The sequence below is a fragment of the Antedon bifida genome, chromosome 7, assembly GCF_963402885.1.
Source record: "Antedon bifida chromosome 7, ecAntBifi1.1, whole genome shotgun sequence".
Classification (NCBI taxonomy): domain Eukaryota; kingdom Metazoa; phylum Echinodermata; class Crinoidea; order Comatulida; family Antedonidae; genus Antedon; species Antedon bifida.
Window position 1 is genome coordinate 501,234 of NC_136232.1, and position 25,675 is coordinate 526,908.

General features: G+C 33.1%; 1 protein-coding gene across 1 annotated transcript; it reads right to left on the bottom strand.

The window, feature by feature from the left end:
- Nucleotides 1-29: 29 nt before the first annotated feature.
- LOC144848112 (mitogen-activated protein kinase kinase kinase 15-like) lies at nucleotides 30-25,228 on the bottom strand. The gene is made up of 36 exons (XM_078704803.1): nucleotides 25,117-25,228; nucleotides 24,204-24,579; nucleotides 22,894-23,081; nucleotides 22,331-22,406; nucleotides 21,656-21,748; nucleotides 20,849-20,955; nucleotides 20,312-20,482; nucleotides 19,284-19,396; nucleotides 18,412-18,571; nucleotides 17,779-17,863; nucleotides 16,917-17,057; nucleotides 16,590-16,631; nucleotides 15,649-15,695; nucleotides 15,356-15,451; nucleotides 14,674-14,773; nucleotides 13,665-13,798; nucleotides 13,025-13,152; nucleotides 12,496-12,599; nucleotides 11,638-11,776; nucleotides 11,131-11,192; nucleotides 10,578-10,643; nucleotides 10,231-10,331; nucleotides 9,540-9,673; nucleotides 9,232-9,322; nucleotides 8,539-8,589; nucleotides 7,569-7,689; nucleotides 7,239-7,307; nucleotides 6,621-6,699; nucleotides 6,220-6,299; nucleotides 5,376-5,487; nucleotides 4,242-4,467; nucleotides 3,770-3,862; nucleotides 3,505-3,542; nucleotides 2,971-3,044; nucleotides 2,684-2,760; nucleotides 30-2,051 (listed from the first exon to the last, which is right to left on the bottom strand). Exons 2-36 carry the CDS (start codon nucleotides 24,516-24,518, stop codon nucleotides 1,949-1,951), a joined length of 3,816 nt encoding a protein of 1,271 aa, XP_078560929.1. The 5' UTR covers nucleotides 24,519-24,579; nucleotides 25,117-25,228; the 3' UTR covers nucleotides 30-1,948.
- Nucleotides 25,229-25,675: the final 447 nt, after the last annotated feature.

The following is a 25,675-nucleotide window of genomic DNA, read 5'->3' on the forward strand; positions in this document are numbered from 1 at the left end:
ATAGTACGAACTATTCAACCATCGTATAATTTATTTTTGCAAGAAAAAAAATCTTCTTGATATGAAAAAAAAATCTGCGAGAATGAACGTTTTTATGTCTGTGCGATGGTATAAATAATTTCATTCGGTGAAATATGACATTATTTGTACCATCGCACTCATGAACATTCATTATTTGTATACTATTTTATGTTACTTCTTAAATACACATTTGGACAGTAGAAACCCTCCATTAGGACATTCAGGGTATTAAAAGCAAGGAGAGGCAACATGATATTAATAACACTACGGGTAACCCTATTCAGGGACACTCCTTTTAAGAGGATGCTTTGTTGGGCACCAAAGGTCTGCTGTACTTATTGACATGATTTTGTCATGTTTACAATCCTGGAATCACTTTTTGTTTACGATTATTATTTTTCATAATGCCCAATAAGACAAAAAAAAAATAAAAAAAGTAAAGTAAAGATAATTAAAATTGTTATTACATCCAATGATGTTACCCACACCACTCTTTATATTATGTCCGAAATAATTCAGCTGCTGGGCTCGCAGAATCAGTTGCCCTCTGTTCTGGAATCTGGGGCTACCAACAATTTATGTAGGGCAACTAAAAAGTATAATGTTCGGTCCCGATGGGCAACTAATAGAAAAAAGATGTACTGTTTTGCACCAGTTTCAGCCACCAAGAAATTGAAGGGGCAACCAAATCTCAGACACTGGTTGTGGCAAAAAAAAAATCTTGATTCTGCGAGGCACAATTCTTTTTAAAAAGATATAAATGTTACTTTTTAATTAAAATTGCAATACAAAAATTAGGATCACATATGCTACAAAATATAAATATACTGCTAACTGCACATAAATAAAACAAACCATTAAAACAACATCAATACAAGTACTATGAAAATCAAATATTATATACAGTGTTATAAAAGTGTTCATGGCTTTCGATGGCAATGGCTTTGAATATATATATCTTATTTATATATTTAGTTTTAGAATATACATATAATACAGAATTGCACCAACTTCTTTCATAAAAACAGTAGTTACAGACAAATATGGAAACTGAGAAGGGATAGTACAAGCCTCAAAGAATTTACTTATCCAACAAAAGGTGTATTTCTTATTTCTGAATATGATGTTGGTAATGTTTTTATGAATATAAAACAGAAAATTATACATACTGTACATGAATTAGTTTGAAAATACTCATTCAAACATGACTGACTATCAAAAACAAAAGGGGTCTAGTAAATCTCTAATCCCAGGCAGATATACCTACATTATACTACTGTACCAACAAATACATTTAATTTAGTCAGCAAATTAGCATTATTTACCCTCACTTACCATGAATACAGGTGGCTACATTTTTTTTATCTGCAAAGTACAAAGGTGACAGAAGAGGGAGGGAATCTGTTGAGTGGAAGGGTACAATGAAAAGGATAATTATGAATTCTCAATAGCTGTATGTCTCTTATAACTCTATCTTATATTTTGTACAATGGAAATGCAGGTGTGGGATCACATCCAATGTCAACCTTTTAAATACAATACAATTAAATAAGGCTGTTTTTCAAAAATAAATATTGTACTTAAAGTACAATCAAAAAACAAAATCATTTTTTTTTTACTTAAGTAATAATGTATACTATTGTGTGACTGGCCGACTGTAAATCCAATTTTTCAACACTAGAGAACATCTTTAATTTTAGATTTACAAATAAACGCACAGTGTATTTTATAGCCTTCTCATAACGACTTCAGCTTTCTCATAACTCTTGTTACTATGTCATTTAACAGTCATATTTGTACACTAGACTTGGATCCGTGTGTCATAGTTTCTAGGTGGTGCCAACACATAAAAAATATATATCCTCACAGCAATATTAAAGCAGCAAATGTGTTTGGTATTTACAAATATCACTTTGAAAATTCTTTTTCAGCATTCATCCTCTAGTCGTTGCTCCGATACTGTTTCATTGTTGGCTTTCTTTGATCTGTGCTTCTTCACTTCTGCCCAAATTCTACATTGCGTACCACCCCTGTAAATAAAACATTACTACAGTACAGTACAACCCTTTGGGACACCCATATCCAGGGGACACCCTCTATTAAGGGTAAACTTTCTTGTGAAACTAACAAGGGGAAATAACACTCCAACCAACCCTTATTCAGGGGACACCCATCTTAAGGGGACATGTTGTTGTCGCCTTAATATGGGTCAGACTGCATCTACAAGGTTGTACTGGATGAGGTACTCTAACTGTGTCAAGCTCTGTCATTTGCTAAAAAAATTAAATGACGTGTCCCCTTAATATCAGAAATGAATAACTTCTTGGTAAATAATCTAGCATTTTTGCATACAAGGATTGTTTAGAATACGTTTTCGCATCAACAAGCTTGTAACACAGGCGTATTGCGTGACTGTATCGGAGACATAACTAGCATATTGAATGGTTGATTACAGTTGCCATATTGTGTGGTCCCCCCTCCATAAAGAATCATGTTTTGAACTATGACAACATTGGAGTCCGCCCTCTAGCCAATCTCATTGACAACAACTTATTACTCATGACCATACAATAAAGAATAAGAATATGTTTTACTCTCTGCTCACAAGCTTTTATAAAAGAAAACAGACTATTGATCTGTAACAGTACCATTTGGAACTTACCGAATTCTCAAATACCGCAAATCATTTCTTGACATGTTTTCCAGAACGTCAGTCAATGTGAATTGCTCAGATGTAATCTACAGCAAGAAATGTGAAAAAAACAACACTTGTTTGAATTTGTCATACTGTACAAGATTTCATAAATTTAGTGTTTTATAAACATATTATAAAGTAGATAATACAGATGATTTTCATATTAAATTAAGTGAGGGCGCTGTATGCGTAGTAGCAGAATGAGAATTTAATCATGCTCTCTAAGCTTCTTTAAATTAAAGACTGATCTTTACCTTAGAAATACTATCAGCGTCAATGTTTAACTGTTTCAACCACTCTACCAGATCACTGTCATACATATTACACTCTGAAAATATAATATTATATATATTTTATAAACACCACAGGCACAGAACAAATTCTAAACCACTGGTGATATACTGAAAATAAGATGAGGAAATCTGTTAGAATGAAAAAAAGTCGTCCCAACCGAGACTCGAATCCAGAACCTTCTGCTTGAAAATATTAAGGCACATTCAGACGAGTTGGAAGTAAGCTTCAAAGTAACAATTACAATGGTTGTAGTACATCAAGAGATCAGCATTGAATAAATAGCAGGAGTTCTTTCAACAGTAAACTAACGATTGTATTAATGTTTTGGTAGCATACCTCCTTATATGTTAATTACTGTAGAATAATTAGTGTACTGTTAGTTCATTGATTGGAAAATTGTCATGACAATACTTTGACCTGTAAGTGGACATACCACAACCAAAGACAATACACACACAAAAATGAATACCTTTATTAAATTTAAATGACTTTACCTGCTAAATATGAAGGGGTTGATACTACACCAGGCGGTCTGTGGAAAAAAAATATTGATGTTAACAAAATTAATTTATTATGATTATAATTTTATTTTTAAAATTGTCTAATGAATCTGCACATTTGTAATTTAACAGCAACTGTAAAAATACATTTTTCTTCAAACTTCCTCACACTAAAAATGTTATTCCCTTCTTCATTGATTTTCAAGTGAGCAGTCTATGTACAGTCGTAACATATTGGTGGCGTTGTTTTAAGACTTACGTAAGTACTTCAAGCAGCGACTTGTGCTCTTGTAATTGAGTCTTTATTGCTTCATTCAATCGTTTTTGTGTTTCAATTAAATCCCTGACCAAACTGGAAAATTAAAAAGAAAGTGTCAAAATGTTACAGTATATTGAAATGCCAAGTTAAGTCTTAAACCTTGCTTTTTAATGGACTCTAAAAAAATATAAAAAATATGTTTTTTTTCTTTTGTGCATATTGCCCACCTACACCTTTATTAATCTCATTTCTAAAATTAACACATACAATGCATATGATTTAAAATATAAAATCTGTAAGTTGCGTTCAACATAACAAGGTCAATTTATGACATCTTTATATCGCTATAGAGTTTACATTTTTCAATTTAACCAATTTTATATTGGTCCAGTTTCTGCTGGCTAGAAAATGGTGTTAATTTATTCACACACTGTAAAATCATATTTTTAAAAATGTCCAAAAATGTTCTTACCTTTGATACTCTGTACTTAAACTGTTATATTCTTGATTCATCATACGTGACGTTGCATTATACATTGAGCTATGAATATCAACATCTGCCTGATCGGTTGATTTACTAGAGCTCATGGTAGATACCCCTGATGTTGCACCTCCTGAATTACCACCTAGGTTACCTTCAAATTCCTCACTGTTGACACCTGATGAGTGGGTATGCTGTGCTAAATTAGCACCCAAATCTACAGAAACACATCAATCAGAAATTATCTTTTAAGCTTAGTTCCCACTAGGAAGCAAAACAAGGACATAAGTGTACCACAAGTATTTTGACCAATCACGATGCAATAGACCACCCCAACTGTCGCTTGTCATTGGTCAACTAAACTTGAGTTGCACCTTTGTCATTGGGTTGCGTGCTAGTGGGAACCAAACATAAATACAATATATACTGTAGTAACACCTAGATAATATGAAATACATATTTTTTCTACATAGACCTTTAGAAACCAAATCCCGTTTTCCAAATTTCTCCCCAAAAGACTCCTTTTCTATTATTTTCTATTACTATATAATAATAATAATAACTGGTACTTGATATAGATATACTTTACATAGACAGAAAAATTTTGAAAATTAAAAATTCAAAAGGTGGGTTTTGAGAAGACACTGGTGAAAGTTGCCCGACGGATTTCAATAGGCAACGCATTCCAAAGAGAAACGGATGCCGAAGAAAATGAACGATTTCCATAAAACTTAGTGGAAGGATGAAATATATGGGCAAGAAGAGACTCAGATCCTGATCTCAGAGACTGCTTAGGAACATAAGGTTGAATAAGTTCAGAAATGAACTTAGATGAAGAATTATGAAGAGCTTCAACCACTGGATATGTTAATCTTGGACAGGACTGCTTAAGCTCTGTCTACACTATCAAACTTTATGTGACAAAAAAGTGTGATGCGCCTAAATATGGTAGTAATGTAACATCACCTTGTCCATATATGGGTATATCACATTTTTTTAGTCACATAAAGTTTGATAGTGTAGACAGAGCTTAAGATATGGTTGGCCTGGATGCAAGTGGACTAGTTTTAACAAACAATAGTAACAGCAACTAGGATGGAACCTTTTCACCAAAAGAAGACTAACCTGGCAATAGAATAGTAACAGCAGCTTGGACAGCACCTCTTGTGAGGTTATCTAGAGCAAACATCCAATGTGGCTTGATGTTATTCATATGCAGCTTGAGATTATCTGTCACCTAAAAAATAGATTATAAAATTAAGTGTTAATTCTAGGAAATTTATGTGCATCAATCTCTGAGAATATTAACAAATGCTTGGAGCCTTTAGATTTTTACTTTTTTGTGTTTTTGGATTCAATCACAGCTGGTTTATCTCATGACATCATTCTGCCCCTCTTCTTGGTCCTTGGCGCTTATGTTTATCTGTGCATAACTTCCAATTTTGCATGTGATCCACCTTAATAATTGTCTTTGTACACTTTGTTAACAAAAAACGATTTCTTTTATTATAAAATATCATTGTTTGGTAAGGGATACTGCCAGACTTTCAATACACAGACAATCCTTCTGAGGCTACTTGATGGATACTTTGAAGTTACATTTGTGTAGGTATATCATAAATCCAATGAAGATTCTCTTTCAAAAGACCTCAATATTTGTTTGTGACAACGGAGTCATGTCCACTGCCATTGTACAGTGTACAACAAAATCATATGAAAGCACTCAGAAACTGAGTGAAGTACTTGGCAACATATTACCACAGGTCGCATGTTGATATTTCGGCTCATGTTAAAAGAATACAGATTTTTATTTTTTTTATTTGTGAAGTTATCAATGAACAGATTATCTTGAATTTCAATAGGCATGTTCTGTAAGTATAAACCTATTTACACCAAAAGATTCTGAATGACAACTTGAAAATTGTAGGCGATTTCATGTTAACAAACAAAGGAAACATTATTTACTTACAGCATCTTGGAATAGATAGAGTGCAACATGAAGGTCATTGATAGCAGTGGGGTCAAATTCCAAGTCTTCTTTTAATTTTGCTGTAAAAACAAATTCCAACATATACAAGTATAATCAAATAATTCTTTATATAAATATGTTTCTATAAGATTTCTGCATATCAAGCTAAAGATGCCACGTTTGTGGCAGCATTCTCCCATGCTCACAGATTTCATCATTATAACCGTATAAAATATCACTGGGCTTTTTATAATTTGCCTGTGAAATTCATAATGTAATATTAATGTAGATTTTTAATAAAACCAAGTATATTCCAATTGTGTTTTCTTATTTCAAACACTTTGAAATGTTGATGCAAAGTACTATAATTATAAAGTTAAATTGTTGTCACTATACAGTACCTATTGTGGTTTGCAGAATGCCAGACTCTCTGTTCTTAATCACTTGACAAAAACAGTCTACCAAAGTTCCAAAGTGCCGCTAGAAAAATACAATTTATGTAAGAAATGAAGTTTAAACTGACAAATATTTTAATGCTTACAAAGTCACAAGCTTTTAGACATTCCTATGTCCTTGGTTCATGACTCTAATATTGTATAGTAACATAAAACAAGAACATTCAGATCCAATTATTTACGCACTTGTAGTTTTGTTTGTAAAGATTATGAGTATCACTATTACTTCAATCCCAGATCTTTTTAGTTAACGTGCTCTACCAATAACTTTCGTTTTCTAGCAGCAGAATTGCTGGTCAAAATTCTAGGGCTCCACCAGGCAAATATCATCTACTAAGCTAGGCCTAAAACAATCTCGTCGTCAGTCCATGATGACAGGTTAAGATCATACTTGCTTCATTTTGGAAATTACGAACCACTCAAGTAAAAATCCTGGCTATGGGTTTCCTCGATTATACATTGAATAAATGTCAAGATTTTGGGTTTTTTTTTAAAAGAGACCTATTTAGTTCAATTTGCCACTTTGTGAATGTGTCTTGATAATCTTGTGACAATAAACCTTACCTTGAATAATTTAGCTTGAGATGAACTTGTTGCTGAATCTGTAAACTTCTTGTACCAATTGTTTACAATCTATAAACAAACATTCTTCATTTTTATGTACAAATATCTTAATCCACATTTTTGTTGACAATGATCAATTCAAATATGTTTATAAATGACTGGAGTTTGATTTGATTTATTTTGATACCATACACAGAAAACAGATAAACCAAACAAAAAACTTTTGTATGGTACCCGGGATAGCCCTTTAAATCCCTAAAAGTGGATTTACATCTTGATAGGTCCTCAAAAAAGCTCATTATGTTTAAAAATGTATGCCGCTTTACTTACCTGTGTATGATCATTCTCTAATATTCTAACTAATGTATCTCTTCTTTCACTGTCCTTGCGCAGCATATAAAAGCCTACAGTTGAGTCTCTTTCAGGAGTACCAGTTTCACTACTATCATCACTATAAATAAATGAGTATGAATAAAGCCATGATGGCAACAACAACATAAGAACAACATCATCATTATGGACATGGGTAACAGTTTGTTTTGGTTGAGTTTGTGCCTATATATTGTGCCGGTTCTGCGGTACATAACATTTCGAAACATGAGCTGCACTGATGGGATCTAATAAGATCAAAACAGTACTGCCTGCAGATTGGATATATATTAAGGTAAATTTTAGGATATATATTAGAGCACAAGCCATTGTTTACAGGACAAACCTATACAAAAAATGTTCTACAAACACTAAGTTTTAAGTAATTCTTTAGGAATGGTGTTGAAACTATCTAAAGACAAGAATGACAAGAGCTAAGTTGTTAAATGGGTAATTATGCTAATGAGCTATAAGCTATAAAAGTCCTGTGAGAGATAATCGCACAGAGCACTGGCAGCTTTCAGTGTCTCTGTCGGCAAATCTCTAAGCATTAATATTCCGTGTCCTATAACCTTGATTGAATTGACTCTCAAAAAAGGTAAATTTAACACGGTTTGTTGATGGAGAATTGTAGTGCAAAATTGTATAAATAGAGAAATTCAAGTCGATTTAATTAACTTTTAAACCACTAAGGAGATAATTTCAAATTGATCAAACTGTGTAAATTTTAACTTTAAGTTAACATTTAAAAAAAAAATAATATTTAAATTATTTGTTGTGACTTCTAAGTTACTTTAGTTTAACAAAAAATGTTTCATGTTTACATCACTAAAGTTCATTGTATGAGAGATATTTGTTTGAATAAAATGTTTACAATGTTGAGCTGAACTATAAATAAAACAGAATACTTAACAAGAAAGTTTGTACTTACGGTGAAAGAGAGTGTTGTTCTAAAAGCCCAAAAGATTGTCTCTTATGATCTCTAAAAAAAATGAACATTAACTCATCATCATTTTAATATATAAATAACTAATAATTATTATTAATAATAATATATAAATGAATTACCCTTTGTTTATTTTCTACTATAAAAGTTCATAGAATTTGGCCATAAAAAAACAAACTGAGAAGGCAGAAGTTCTCATTGTGAGATGCTTCACTCTCATTGCGAGATGCTTCACTCTCATTGTGAGATGCTTCACTCTCATTGCAAGATGCTTCACTCTCATTGCGAGATGCTTCACTCTCATTGCGTGATGCTTCACTCTCATTGCGTGATGCTTCACTCTCATTGCGTGATGCTTCACTCTCATTGCGGGATGCTTCACTCTCATTGCGAGATGCTTCACTCTCATTGCGAGATGCTTCACTCTCATTGCGTGATGCTTCACTCTCATTGCGGGATGCTTCACTCTCATTGCAAGATGCTTCACTCTCATTGCGAGATGCTTCACTCTCATTGTGAGATGCTTCACACTCATTATGAGATGCTTCACTCTCATTGCGGGATGCTTCACTCTCATTGCGAGATGCTTCACACTCATTGCGAGATGCTTCACACACTATGTAAAGCAACATAGAATGCTAACTGACATCAATAAATGCCATATAAATGCTAACTGACCTTTCCAATGGCTCAGTTGATGATGATTCATATTCAGGAATCGAAGGTGACTGTGGTCGATCAAAACTCAATTGAATTCTAGGAGATGGTGCTGGGAAAAAAACAAACTCACTTTATTAAAAATGTTGACGAATTTGTACTCCTGAATGCACATTTAAATGTGTCAATCTTATAATACAGTCCAATACATATTTTGAGCAACTTGTTTAGTTCTATACATGTTTTTGATGTACAGTATATATTTTTATAGATAATTGTTTCGAGCTGTGATATACATAAAACAAATATGAGTCTTATTTTGAACTTACTTGAAATACTTCTATCTCTTTTAAATTCTGATCCAGCTTTTTGTGGCGACACTCTTGAATTCTTTCGATAGAGGAATGGATCACGAAGAAGCTGGGTAGCAGTCGCTCTCTTATCAGGATCAGATTCAAAAGTTCTTGTAAAAGAAAAGATGCAAAAGGTAAATACAATTATATTTCCTTCTTGAAATAAAACAATAACAATACGTTATTCTTATATAGCACTCAATGCACAAAGCCTCTAAGCATTATTGGCCCAGTTGTATTTGGATCCAACCTACTCCTTTAATGTTGCAGCATTACCAGGTACCCATTTGCACACCTAAGTGGAGAGAGGCAGTGTCTTGCCTAAGGATACAAGCAATGCATTGCGTGTTGGATTCACATTCAACAACTTCCAACGTCCAACACACTGCACAGCATGGCCTCAAAATCCTATACACTAAGGGATCATGTCAAAATAATTCTAATGTTGTTTTTTTTGGGTATTCAGGGACTGCTTCATAAAGTTCTGCATAGAAATAAAATCCTATGTTACTGCAGTAAAAAATAGTGGTGTTACTGCAGTAACTGCAGTGGAAAATTTTGACATGGTTCCTATTAAGCAGAGCAGAGTGCTGAGATGAAATACTGATCATATGCTGCCATTGATTATCTTGGTCTGCCTTGAATATACTCAAAACAGTATATTTACCTGAGAATAAATATCTGGATAATATCGGACATAGACGATGGAATTTCTGGATGTAACTTATAAAAACCAACTTTAAACATGGCTGCCTCGGGTGAACCAAGCTAAAAAGAAAAGAAATTATGCATTAAGTTGTGTTATTGATTTGCATATTGTATACAAATCAACATGGTAAAACATCCTCTAAACGGACTTGAACAAGGTTTCACACTACACAAGATTTCTATGGAATACATTTGAATGTGTAGCAGACAATTGGAAAACTGTAGCATCAATAAATGAAGGAGAATGTCCAAATCTAATTTACACAAATGAACAGGCTACTCTAAAAATAAAACATGTTGACATACCTCAACAAACGGTGGTTTACTTGTTGCCATTTCAACAATTGTGCAGCCAAGAGACCAAATATCTGCCTAGAATATAAAAGCAAAAAAAAATTACAATAGGTCTATAAACATGGAAAATAAAATTGGGAGGTACAAATCTACACAAGAACCACAAAGCAGAGGATTGTTTTGTCTGTAAACTACTTGAACAATTTGGGCTAACAACCAAAAATGTTGTGATAGGATACGTTTCGACTTATTCTTTCTTTCCTAGAAACGTTGTCTAGGACGTTTATTACATCAGGCCATGGCCCAAATACAACAATATCAATAATTTACAATAAAATAAATTTATGTGTGTGTTAAATAATGCTTTCTCTTTTTATAAGCAACGTAAATAAACTTTTTTTCAATAGTAGGGAAGTAATTTTTATTACAAACATTATAGTCCAATTTGGTCTGGAGACTTTATTTAATGTATTATAAATTACAGAGATTGTTTCATTATGTTTCATCGTATATTAACAAAAACATTATAATCCATTTCATAGTGTTATAAAATAATGTTACTTACTGCTGCACCGTAACCACGGAGACCCTTGTCGATGACTTCAGGTGCCATGTATTGTAAAGTACCTTTAAATGTATTTAACACAGTGTAAATAAAATTACAAAATTGAGGTAGTCATACAACAATTATGTCATTAATCAAATTATCTGTGAGAGATAATCGCACAGAGCACTGGTAGCTTTCAGTGTCTCTGTCGGCAAATCTCTAAGCATTAATATTCCGTGTCCTATAACCTTGATTGAATTGACTTTCAAAAAAGGTAAATTTAACACGGTTAATTGATGGAGCATTACAAGATTGTAATGTAAAATACAACTACAATGGTACAACTACATTCAACAATTTAAGAAGGCATTATTGAAAGTGGAAAGAGTCAAATTGTTTCCAAATCCAATAAACTTCTATGTACATTCAACAGTGGATGCATGAACAATTTACGAAGGCATGATTGTAAGTTGAAATAGTAAAATTGTTTCCAAATCCTCCAGTAAACCATTATGGGTTACTAACCTTTAAAAGAGTCTGCACTTGGGTTTAAACCTGCTAACCTCTTTGACGTTCCAAAGTCAGATATTTTTAGCACCCCACTGTATGTGTTCACCAGAACATTGTCCCCTTTGATGTCTCTGTGTACAATTTTTTGGTCATGCTGAAAATAGATAAAATAGTTGTTATATATAAATGAAAAATCAAGACTCAGGTAAATATTTCAACATACAGACTGTTTCATGAGAGAGATAAAATTACCTCCTCAATCTTCAGGTGTTAGGTTCTGAGTAAAGTTCAACTGTTCTATTTATCTATAGGTGTCTTTAAATATTGATTTTGTTATATATAAACACATTAGGCATAGAACATTCTAAACCGCTCGGTGAAATTTAATTAAATAATTTTAAACGATATATTTTTTTAATTTCATACACATTTAACAGTTTCATTTGAGGCTTAAGGAGGGAGTAGAAACAGTAGTGGGTTACCTTGGCACTAGGTCAGGTAATGTTTTCCGTGAAAGTCATGTGCTGAAAATTTATGAGTCAATGAGTAGTGTGCTGTGCAGTAACAGTAGCTTTAAATATGTAAAAGCATAAAGCTCTGTCTACACTATTTTAACAAAAAAGTGTGATGTGCCCTAATATGGTAGTGGTATGCCTAAATATGGTAGTAATATGACATCATTATGTCCACATATGGGCACATTACATTTGTTTGTCACATAAAGTTTGATAGTGTAGACAAGGCTTTACACAAATAGAACAAAATATAAATACTGTAAGACTATTCAATATGTTTTTATAAGATGACCTGTTTTGAAACAATGTTTAAACTTCTTAGGTTAAATAATATATTATTATGTAAAAATGATTTTACCAGATACTCCAAGCCTTCTAGGATTTGTTTGGTATAAAAGGCAATTGTGTTTTCACTGTCCTTCAATGGCCCCCACTTTAACCTCAGCAGAGCTGATAAACTCCCTGTTGACAAAGAATTTACATTATATCACAATAAATATTTTTAAAAACCACATATTGTAAATATTGGCAAATAATAATTAGTTTAATCACATGCTCGCGTATAAGCATAGAATTCTGACAAAAGACTGGCCAATCCATTGTTAATGTAATTCTAGTATAAGCCCACCCATAATAGAATTGACTCTGTCAATACCAGAGTCTCTGAAAACCGGAAACTCTCCATATTTTTCTTGTGGTTCAAAAGGTCCCACATAATTTTTACCATAAAACACATTCTGAATAGCAGACTTTCTGGAAAACCAGACATATTACGCTAGCCTAAAGGAGAGTTGACTGTATTCACCAAATTTTAAACCAATTGGCTCCCTGGGACTATACTTGCTCATATACAGTAATATCTTAATAACAATTTATAGCTAGCATACCTCCAGGCACTTGTTCCATCAATATTTTGAATACTTTTTCTTGGCTGACAGATCCCAGATATTTAACAATATTTTTATGACTAAGTCTTGAATGAAGTAGAATTTCCTCATGCAGTGGTTGGACATCCCTTGAAAACAAAACCAAATTGAATTATTACAACCTGTACAAATATCACAATAATTAAACATTTTAAAAACCCTTATTTGTAATTGTATGAATGAATAACTGGTTGGGAGAAGAAATGCTAGTTGACCAAACTCAGTATGGTACGATTTTAATAATTCAGGAATGATCAATTAAATAACTATATAAGGTTTTGCATGAAAATATATAACATTTATTGTAAATACACTTAATAATTGTATGGAAAACAATGATTTGTTATAGGACACCCACTAAATTCAAAGCCACTGCAAACATTTCATGCTGGTATAAAACAAATTCAAGATATTGTAAAGCAGTATTGCTAGGTTTATAATATAAAAATCATTAATCTTTTAAAAAGAACAATCTACAAATTATTTCTCATCACAAAATATATAAAGAATTGTTTTATATTATTTCTAACACTGGAAAAAACATCTGTATTATACTATAATAATACTGAATTCTAGTTTGTTGTTTAAAATAATTTCATACCATTCATTTGTAATTGGAACTTCTTTGACAGCGATTCGCACCTTTGTGTTCAAATCCTTAGCTGCATATACTACACCATATGTACCTTTTCCTAATACTACCTTTTCCCCATTTTTATCATATTCATACTCAAACTACAAGATAAAAAAACTCTTAATATAAGTTTCTTCAATGAACTGTACTTTCATTTTTCTACAGATTCCCATCAGATGCTACACTGCTTTTTCTGTAGGTCTGTTTCAGAGATTTGTTGGTAGTGTGTTATTTGGGACCTATTAGTGCTTTTCAAAGGTATTTTAATTAATTTCATACGCATTCCAACAGCAACTAACTCGCCAATTACAGGATGGATAAATTATTTTATAATTTATCATGCTTATAAACTAAAAGTCTCATTTGAGGCTTTAGGGAGTGGAGTTGAAAGAGTTGTGACTTACAACCCTGGCACTAAGTCAGGATTGAACCCTGGAAGTGGGTCAGGATTGAACCCTAGATTGGAAGGTACGCATGTTAATCACCAAGCTACAGCTATTGTGGCATAGAGTGCACACTGGTCTCCCTTTTAATTTAGTAAGGATATACTGGAGTAAATATCAGGAAAGAAATAGGTGCTGCTATATGTATTCGTCTTTTACCAATATTCTATCAGTACCTGATGATGACCTATGGTCGAAAGTACTCGTATAATAAATATTTTGTTTTGAGGCAGAAACAAGAAATTTGTCTGTTTTATTTTTATACTGGAGTAAAAGCCTATTGCTATATTTGTAGGTATTTCTTCATCTTGCCTCAAAATGTTCAAATAGTCCCAGCTTGGCTTGCAGCACATCTACTGAAAAAGGTTTTGTATTGCATCTCTCGTAGAGATTTTGCTTTGATATTTTAAGTGGTATCTATTATTAGTTCTATCATTTTTTTTTAGCTGTTTTCTGTAAAATGTCTTGTCCTCCTTTGCATATATAACGATATTTAGAATGGGCCATGAAGGAATTCATTATTATAAGCTTACCGCCACAGGTTCAGAGTTCAAATCTGAGTCCCTTTCTGTTAAAAGATTATTCTTGTCTTCTAAATAATCATCAATTAATCTCATGATCTCATCGTGAAATCTAAAAAGAATATATATTTATGGCTTCTAAAAAAATCAATCTTATTAAGTATTTAATTTATGTGATATTAAGATTTATATAATGTTAAAAAAGTGGTCAAGATGGTGACAGTTTTTTTGAACAGCAGTCTATTTCAAATTGCTGAATTATTATAAAATTACAATTAACTCTCCACTTTGTTTTTGTTATATTCTTATCATTTTTCTTTCTATAATATATTAATAATACACTGAACAACTATGGTTTAGGTCTACACAATACAAGTTTTATTAAGAAACAAATGTTTATTAATGGAAATGTTATAAATAATATGTATAAAAAAAGGAATGCAGTACTAGTAGAAATTATGTAGGGAAAAGATGAACAATGGCAAATGTGATAATATAAGAAATGAATACAAAAATTGTATGTAAGAAGATGATAAAAACAAACATAATATGTATAGTGTACTGAAATGAAAATGTGTTTAGAGAAAAATATATGTAAAGAGATGAGATATATGCATGGAAAATAAAAGTGGGATAACCCACATAAGATAAAAATAAAACAATTCAGCAATATATAAAATCACATGTTATATACCTTTGTCTTTGATTGGACGATGAGAAAAATAATTGAAAGTCATCGGAGTTGTGTTGAACGTATATAAACAAACACCTATCATCTCGTTTGTACAAGCTATCAAAACAAAATTGCAAAAACATATTTTTATTTAATTCTGCAAATTTAACTGTAGCAACATAGTGTATAGTATTATGCAACATAAAACACTATAAACTTACATTTTGCTTTTAAAAGAATGCTGTGTGTATCGGGCAAATTTAAAATGAGGACAATAATTTAAGATTGTTTAACAGAAAAAAAAACAATCCTACCTGACACCTTTGATGGATGATATAAGGAACCTCCATTCATTAATTTTCTGAAAAGGCAAATTTACAATTTTTTGATTTTTTAAACTTGGGTAAATATTTGAGAAAGAAACCTATGTTATTAAATACATAGTAAGTGAAATTTATATTCCAAGGTTAAAAAACATGATTTAAATAGTTACACGCAAACACATACAAAAAACAATACAATATTAAAATATGTAAAAACAGTAAAAGGCTATGAGACCATATATTGAAAGTCTGTGTTGTATGACAACAGTAAAAGGTTATAAGACCATATAGTGAAAGTCTGTGTTGTATGACAACAGTAAAAGGTTATGAGACCATATAGTGAAAGTCTGTGTTGTATGACAACAGTAAAAGGCTATGAGACCATATAGTGAAAGTCTGTGTTGTATGACAACAGTAAAAGGCTATGAGACCATATAGTGAAAGTCTGTGTTGTATGACAACAGTAAAAGGTTATAAGACCATATAGTGAAAGTCTGTGTTGTATGACAACAGTAAAAGGTTATGAGACCATATAGTGAAAGTCTGTGTTGTATGACAACAGTAAAAGGCTATGAGACCATATAGTGAAAGTCTGTGTTGTATGACAACAGTAAAAGGCTATGAGACCATATAGTGAAAGTCTATGTTGTATGACAACAGTAAAAGGCTATGAGACCATATAGTGAAAGTCTATGTTGTATGACAACAGTGAAAGGTTATGAGACTATATAGTGAAAGTCTGTGTTGTATGACAACAGTGAAAGGTTATGAGACCATATAGTGAAAGTCTGTGTTGTATGACAACAGTGAAAGGTTATGAGACCATATAGTGAAAGTCTGTGTTGTATGACAACAGTGAAAGGTTATGAGACCATATAGTGAAAGTCTGTGTTGTATGACAACAGTAAATCTAATTTCCAGCCAATACTAACCTTACAATTTGTGGGTTTTGCTACATGCCATAGCCTGACAGACTGAAACAAAAGGAGAACATACATAAAATTTGTTTCATTTAAATTTGAATTATTTTAATGCACTTTTCAACACTGGTCTCCAGTATATTGACAATCAAATTACAACAAATCTTAAATGCTTTTGGCCACAGTTTTTATTTTTTTATTTATTTTTTTTTGTAGGTTTCAAGAATACTTAAATGAGCAAATATTGCACCAGTTAAGTAGGACTAAACTTTGCTTGAAAACATAATTATTTTCTTCTTACTAATAAATTTACCAATAAGATGAAAACAAAGACAGTACCTTTTCATCCTCTTCTTCATTAATAGTGATAAAACTTGGCTTCATGACTTTAGATGGTTCCAAAACAAGCACAGGGAAAATCACTTTAGAGTTACTGTCCTTAGTTGCCTCAATAAAGAACTCCAGCCAGAAGCTAAATAACTGCAATGCAATATTTACAAATTATTGTGAGGTTAAAATCCTAGGAACACAAAAGAAATGCTTCAAGACAGCCCCACACTCGTATTTCAAGTACAAAATGGCATAACACACTTCTGTACAGGTGTAGGGTAACACACAACCTATAGATTATACTCAACTCTGGTCTTCGTTTAGTGTTCTAATATAGTGGTCATGTCGAATACAATTCACCTCTTGTATAGTGGGTATACAACTCACAGCTAGTCTTAGTTTAGTGTTTAACATAGTGAGCATGACTAACACAATGCTTCTAAGCGCTTCAAATTATTACCCCGGTAATTTTTTGGATCATATGAAAACATACTGTACTCCCTGGGTGGAGAGAGGCAAATGTAAGTAAAGTGTCTTGCCTAAGGATACAAGCAATGTGGTGAGTGTTGTCTTCGAACTCACTCTTTGGGTGTAATATAGTAACAGATAGATATGAAAAAATACAACAATTAATATTAAGAAGCGATAAAATGCAGTAAAAATTCATTATATCAATCAAAATTCTTGGTAAAGTGTAGATTATTGTCAATTAATTCCAAATGATGTTCTTTGTAGGGGGGGAGGGGGATGCGGCGGCGTTGTTTATTCGAGTTGGGGGTGGGGGATGGTTTATTACAAAGCGGGGCATTTATTCAAATAAATATGGTAGTTGAATTTATTTAATCCTAAGTTCTTCATTATGAGATCTTACCTCATGTTCAGGCTTAGGATTCTCAACTGGAATTTGTATAACCTTTGTAATCATCTGAATATTACCAAGAGTTGACTTCAAGTACCTACAACAACAAATATATCAAAAAATGTTTTCATCTGGATTTATATTTAAATATCTATATACAATTCCTTACTTTGAACCAGTAGATATCGAATTTCTGGTTTAGAATTGTATACAGATAACAAATTATCATAATAATACAACGGAGTATTGTATTATCTCATGAATTATATTATTATTCTGATTTGTCATTTTGCAATCTATGGGGTGAGTGGTTTGTTTTTTCAATGAATATGAATGAATTAGGCAAATTTGTTTGCGCAAATCCAACGTTTCGCAGAGAAAAAAAAATTGAAAACGTATAATAAATCGGGAGATCAAACCTGGTTACAACTTTTAAGTTGTAACAATTTATGCAGATTTGAAAAGGATATAAAGTTCTGTGTACACTATCAAACTAGTTTCCCAAATATGGTAGTGATATGACATCATCATGTCCATATATGGGCACATCACATCTTTTTGTCACATAAAGTTTGATAGTGTAGACAGAGCTTTAGACTAATAAAGTGATCAAGTTGCTGGTGAATTATATTGTTGCAAATTTACCATGTTGGTGGCTTTAGGTTGAACATACACTCGGCAGCTTGTACAGCTTTTGAAAAGTCTCCAGCCAAGACACTAATCTCAAAGAATGTTGCAACATCCCAGTAATCTTGCAATGATATAAGACTTCCCTTCTTACCAAGAAGCATGTTCAGTGTCACACCTATGTATGAAGATAACAAGTAAATGAAAAAAATAAAATGGGAGAAAAAACATTGATCTAAAGCATCTAAAAGGCAGGCTTATGTCTTTGATTGCAACTTGACTCAATCATGAACATTTAGAAAATTTACGGGCAATTGGCAGAAACTTGTTCAGTTAAAATTAAAATGTAATGGCAATTCTACATTCTATCTATTGCATTTAATGGTTTTTCTTTTCAACAATTGGGAATTTCTATCCATGTATTAGAAATGCCACACACATACCGTATGTATTCGAATAAATACGGTATGAGTATATTTTTTTTTTTGTAAAATGTTGTGTGTATAATAAAATAAATACCTCTAAATATAAACAAGTACAACACAATTAATGTCAAAAAGTGATAAAATACAGTAAAAATTGTCAGTCAAAATACTAAATTGTTGATCATGGCAGTCAATGGACTATACTACAATGTGTTGTAATACAAAATTGTGTATATGATGCATGTCACATGTAATTCAATTATTTCGTCGAATAACTTTAATTCAAGAAAAAAATTAATAGATGCTTATAATATAAATAAAAAACGCTATTCGAGGGGGAAGGGGGAGGGTGTTTAATCGAGAGGGGGGGGGGGTATTTATTCCAAATGATGTTGTATGGAGGGAGTTTATTTGAGGGGGCGGAGTTTATTCAAAGTGTGGCATTCATTTGAATAAATACAGTACCTATTTTCTGCAACTCTTGTGATTTACTGAAATCTTCACCAGACAACACGAGTAGAGTTGCAAGATTGATGCCAGCATACTCATTGGGATGCACTTCAAAGCCTTTTCTGTACCTGCAACCCACAGCAATGTAACAATTATTATTTCAACTCTTTTTAGGATTTTTTTGTTGGAATGTGTATAAAAAGGTGCTATTCCTGCATATTAGCTTTATCTTTTTGTTTTTAAATTTCATACGTATCTAACAGCGAGTACAAACTCGCCAATTAGAAGATGGATAAACTATTTAATAATTTATCATGCTAACAAGGTCTCATTTGAGGCTTAGGGAGTAGAATTGTGACTTATAACTCTGACACTAGGTCAGGATTGAACCCTGGACCTTGGAATTGGAAGGCAAGCATGTTAACCACCAAGCTACAGCTCCACTATAATATGCCATCTTATTATCAATTAACAACTTATACCCATTCTATGTACACACATTTTTTACTTCTCTGCAACCTGAATGTGTGCAAAACATGTTGGGCTATCTCAGTAAATTGGTCTAAAATTGTTCTAGTATAGCCTAAACACATTGTTCTAGTATAGCCTAAACACATTGTTCTAGTATAGCCTAAACACATTGTTCTAGTATAGCCTAAACACATTGTTCTAGTATAGCCTAAACACATTGTTCTAGTATAGCCTAAACACATTGTTCTAGTATAGCCTAAACACATTGTTCTAGTATAGCCTAAACACATTGTTCTAGTATAGCCTAAACACATTGTTCTTGTAAAGCCTAAACACATTGTTCTAGTATAGCCTAAACACATTGTTCTTGTAAAGCCTAAACACTTTTAGAGAATTAGAAAGTGGCCTGACGGAAATGGCATTATAAGATTAACTTAGACATGCATTTTAAATTTTTTTACGGAAACTTTAGGACATAGACAAGACAAAGAGAACAAAAAAGAATTATAAATCTAGTGTATAATCAGTTTTTAAGTTAAAAACAAAATGAAAGAGCGTTAAATTCTATTTACCAGTGTATAGCCTTATCTCTGCTATCAGTATCTTCATACATACTTTCTGTGTACAGATCCTTGTAGATCCTACCGGCTAAGCACAACATATCTGGAACTTGATTCTCCTTTTTCTCCAATGCTTCGTTGATGATCTTTAAAGCAGTCGCACGATCGCCATTGTTGTTCCGCCTGAATAAATTTGATACAGAAAATTAGGAAATGATCATTTGGTATTAAAAGGTCAAAGGTATTAACTGCGCGCAGCTACCAGGCACATTATAAAAAAGAAAAGTCGCTAATGATGTACACGCAATCTGGGGTTCTCAACAGATGGATAGCTACTGCAAAAAACAAACAAAAAGACAAATACATTTTAAAAAGTAGTTTTAAAAACACTCATTAGATTTAAGGTGTTTCATGATTCAGGTAAGTATGAGGACCACCCGTGACACATACTAGGCTCTGTATCTAGCCTTCAAGATTACTTGTAAATTACAATCAGGCCTGCATTAGAAAACTGTTGAGTACCCCTGCCATAAATAAATATAACATTACCTGTTAAGGGCAAACACATGAAGGTGTATTATAGCTGGCTTGTCTGTAATGTTGTTATTTGACAGTTGTTCTATAGCTTTCACTAGTTTCACCATTGCATTATAATCCTAGCAAACAAATAGTCAATATTGTCATCAATATAATTCCAAAAAACCTTAATTAGATTACAACACTCATAATATATGACTGTAGAGCCTGTTATACAACACGTTAAATCAACACGTTAAATCAACACGTGTTGGCGTGTTGTACAAACAGAAATGGATTCTGTGTAATTACTAAACCACCTGGAAAGGCTACTTGAGAACCGGCCAAGTTTGGCCGGTTGGTGAGCTGAAGTAGCCTTTTTAAGTAGCCACAGGGGACAAGTTGCCCTTTACTATTAGCAGCAGACGTTTGGCTGTGACTGACCTTTCTGTTCATAACACGGCAGTTGACATTCATGTATGAACGGCTCAGTTTATGGGATTGACCTTCGTATGTGAAAACATGCATACATAGTAGGTGTGTAAAGTAAGAAGGGTGTTGTATAAACACAGCCTTTAAAGTCTCGCCACAAAAGCCTACTTACCTGTAAACATATTTATTGTTAAACTTGGCACCCATGTGAACGTAACGCAATGATGTAGGCGCAATGTAAGCGAGTTGACTAATCACAATTTGTTAGCACAAATCCATAGCGCCATGACTGGTCAGATTATTTGCGGTGCGCTTACATCTTTGAGTTGCGTTCTAAGTGGAGACCAAGCTTCACAGGCAGCTGAAAGAAAGTTAGGTAGAGTAAGGTCAACAGGGGTGGAATCTTACCTGTATTTCTCTGTAAGATAGCAAAAGTTGATGGACAATATCACCTGTGAGCAAGAGCTGATCATCCATTCGCTTCTTTAAAACTGATAATTCCTATAAAATGATGAACAAATAATACAATTAAAAAATAACATTTATCAAATATTCACGCTAAAGTACATTTTACAATGATGTTCCTATTGAGCTGAGTTGACTAAAACTTTGAAAGGAAATATTCTGCCCATTCAACGCATACAAAACATTTATTTTTGTTCTGTATTCCTATATTTAAGTAATCTGTCACTTCCACCTAGAATCAAATGTCACAAACTAGACCATGCAAAACATTGGTGCTCAGACTTTTAATCACATTGCAAATCATTTTTAAGGGTTTGATATGTTATATGGACTGTATGTTCTTTCTGTAATGTGAAAAATGGGAGGTCAGGCTTCTTATCCAAATACAGTAGAATTCATATTAAGGGGACACCATCTGGGCCCAACAAAGTGTTTCCATATGCCCATATTATAATCTATAAATTATGGTTAATTCTGACATAGGCGAGACACAAGTGGTTTAGGTCTTTCTTATCCCCGTAATCTTTACTGTGATACAGAGGGGTGTAGTTTGAAGGAAACCGTAGTGAAAGAAGATCACATAAATATATGTGTGTTTAATGATGATCGATATTTTACCTTGGCCAGCTGTTCACCTTTATATTTCTTCCTTGCATCTCTAATCCCTTTAAGTAAAAGCTCCTTTGCACATTCTCTATAGAATAAAATAAATTTTAAGAAAATAATTTGTATTGAATGAAATATTATAAAAGACATAACTATTAGAAATAACAGCATATTGAAATTTCATTTTCAAAGGTCAATGCTAAATCTGTTACCAGACAAAAATCCTGAAGAAATGTATCCTACAGTATGTATAAAAACTTTAGGAAACTCAAATGCACCACGAATGAACTATATGACCTAATTGATTTCAAGTATTAATTAAACCACTTTATAGTTTGATCTATTTTAAACAGTCTCCAAACCACTATAAACATGTCTATTGTTCGTCTTTGCTAGCATACTGACATTGAGCCACTCTATTCACAACCCACCTTTGGAATGGTAAATTTAAGGTACAGTATAGTTATGAAAATAATGTGTTAGCTTCTGTATTCAACCATCTTAGCAATCTGTTTAAGATGCAATCGTACAGACTTTTTAAAACTACACAAAAATAAACATGACTACATTTTTACCTGTTTGTTACTTGCATTTCTTCATAAACAGATTTTAAACGACTATACAACGGTGGGCAAAGTTTTGACAATGAATCACCTGATCCTTTGACAGGTTTGAAGACGCAGGCCATATCACACACATAACACTGGCCATCAGGGTCAAGCTTGTAAGGGAAGAAGTGGTAACCAGATTCCAAACATGAATTCTGTAAATAGCAGCAAATTAAAAACGATAATAAATAATAAAGAGAGAGAGGAGAGGAAGAGTTGGAATAGGAAGACTTAAAGAAACATACAGTACTTTTTAGGCCAAAGCCAGGGACGGATCCAGTGTTAAATATTTCATAAATAATAAAAATAATCCATTGGGTTACAGAAAACAATTTATTTTATTATAAAAAGACATTGGCTTAAAGCCTGTTTAGCCCTCGCCTAAATCCACACCTGAAAGCAATATGTGGATCACTTTCCATGTGCAATTCTTGGCCAACCTGCAAAAAGTCCACTTTTATTCATTTAACCTTGGATGTGATATTTATACATTCATTTGCATGGTTATTAGGACATTTTTACCTTTCTTAATTGCTAATACTACCTGTTAGTGTTATTTCTTTAATAGGGAGGTTTCGCAACCTTACGAATACGATAACGAAAACGGATACGTCACACATTTGTGAAACTTTTGAGCTGATCCCCATTTCATATTCGTAAAGCGTATTCGTGTTGACGAATATCACCAGTCATATTCGTAACTACAAAACGAGTATACTTTTTGATCTATTCTGCACATTTTGCATTTGAATAAGGAATGATTCATGATTATAATATAATTATAGATTTATTGAAAATAATTTACTAAAGTAATTTACTAAAATGCCAGGTCAATTTTGATAAATAGCAGTTTTTAAAGTCCTCACTCGCTTTGATGTTACGCTAGGCCTAGGTAGCCAAGCACGTACATAGTACCTGCGCTTCGCTCAAATTTACCGCAGTCATATTTTGGACGCCGCCCTCAATATTTCGTTGCCATGCGAAACAGGTTTTTACTGGCTTACGAAAACGAATACGTGTGCGTGACGTATCCGTTTTCGTTATCGTATTCGTAAGATTGCGAAACCTCTCTATTGATGAAAAATAAAATACAACATTTATTTCACTTAAAAATGCCCTCTATTGTGTTGGACTCATTGTACCATGATGGATTCAAATAATAGAATTTATAGTAGTTCTGTACCAGTACTGTTAGCTAAAATGAAAATATCAATATCTACTGTAGTAATACATTAAAATATAACACAAAACAATAAATATTTTAAAAGTCAACTTACTGTCAATGATGTTACAGTTTCAGGGTCGGAATCATTTTTATCATGGTACAAAACAATATTCTCATTTTTTCCAAAGCTTTCTCGCACTCCGAGATGATAAAATAAAGTTGCCTGTTGAGTGTTTATAGACATGTCCACGATAACCAGATCGGCATCATAAAATATGTCTAACACGCTCGTCTGTCCAAAATCTAGGTGCTGAAAGGCCACCCGTTTCAGGTCGATGTCCGCATTATGAGTTTTTAATTTTTCAACATTTTCAAACGCTTTTTGACAAGCTTCAGTATTATTACTGAATATGCAAGCCACTCTCATATTGAATGTTGTGTTTAATGTTTGATAGTTTAATTTATTTGTTGTCTAAATGCTGCACATTCTAAAAACAAAATATAAGAAATTAGATAGAATTGAATAAGTAAACTGGATCAATTGCCGTTGATTGAATACAGGGCTTTCCCTTTTTATGCTAGGGGCATGTGTTACTTGTGTTCAAAATTACACAACGAAATCCCTACACAAATAGGCCTACCATTAATTATTAATATTAGTCTAGGCCCTATAATAGATAGGCCTACTAGCCTAGTATCAAATTATGCCTACACTTCTTGTGACTTACTTCCCCGCCCCTCTGCTGGCACTATGTAAGGCAAATACAGTAAAACCAATTCTAATAACAATTAATGTAGCCTCGGTATACTGCTAGTGGGGCCGGGAATCCGTGGGGCCTAGGCTAGGCCGAATGCCTAGTAGTAGTAGGCCTGACCAGGGAAGAGTGTTCTTTTTCCCTGGCCTGGCCTGACTTGGCTAGCTAGGCTGGGTTCCAGACTACGCTAGCTAGGCTGCCTGCACATGTGGCCATACAACGACGTTTATATTTTAAACTGATCAAAGTATAAAATGCTGATTTACATACGCAGAATATCAAAATGTATCATATGTATTTCGAATACCCAGCATATCATATTTAGGCTTGAATTGTACTTTTTAAAATACGTTAAACCAAAATGAAAACGTATCGTTCAACGTTCATGCTAAAATAAAAAGTACAACGCGTTGAAGAACATAAAACGAGTTTTCAAACGCGTCTGAAGAACCAAATTAAAGTTATTTAATTGTTGCGTTTAGTAGAGTACAGCATCATAAAAAATATTCTATCAACAGTTTTATTTTCTTTTGGTGTGAGTTATTGGATTTGCTGAGGATATCGATCAATTCGTTATTTTTTACTCTGTATCGTTCTGTAGGAGTTGACGCTATAGGAAGTATATTGACGCAGATTACACTAAGAAGCAATTAGTTAGCACTGACGCATTTCAACGCGTTGACCTAAATGTTTGGTTGTTGAAGTTGACGCTTTACGACGAGAGTTGACTTACGTGTGGGTGTGGCAGGTGTGTGTAAAGATGGAAGAGGGAGTGTTAACATCACTAATTTGAGTGGTGGAGGGGCAGGTGATAAAAGGAAATTTTAAC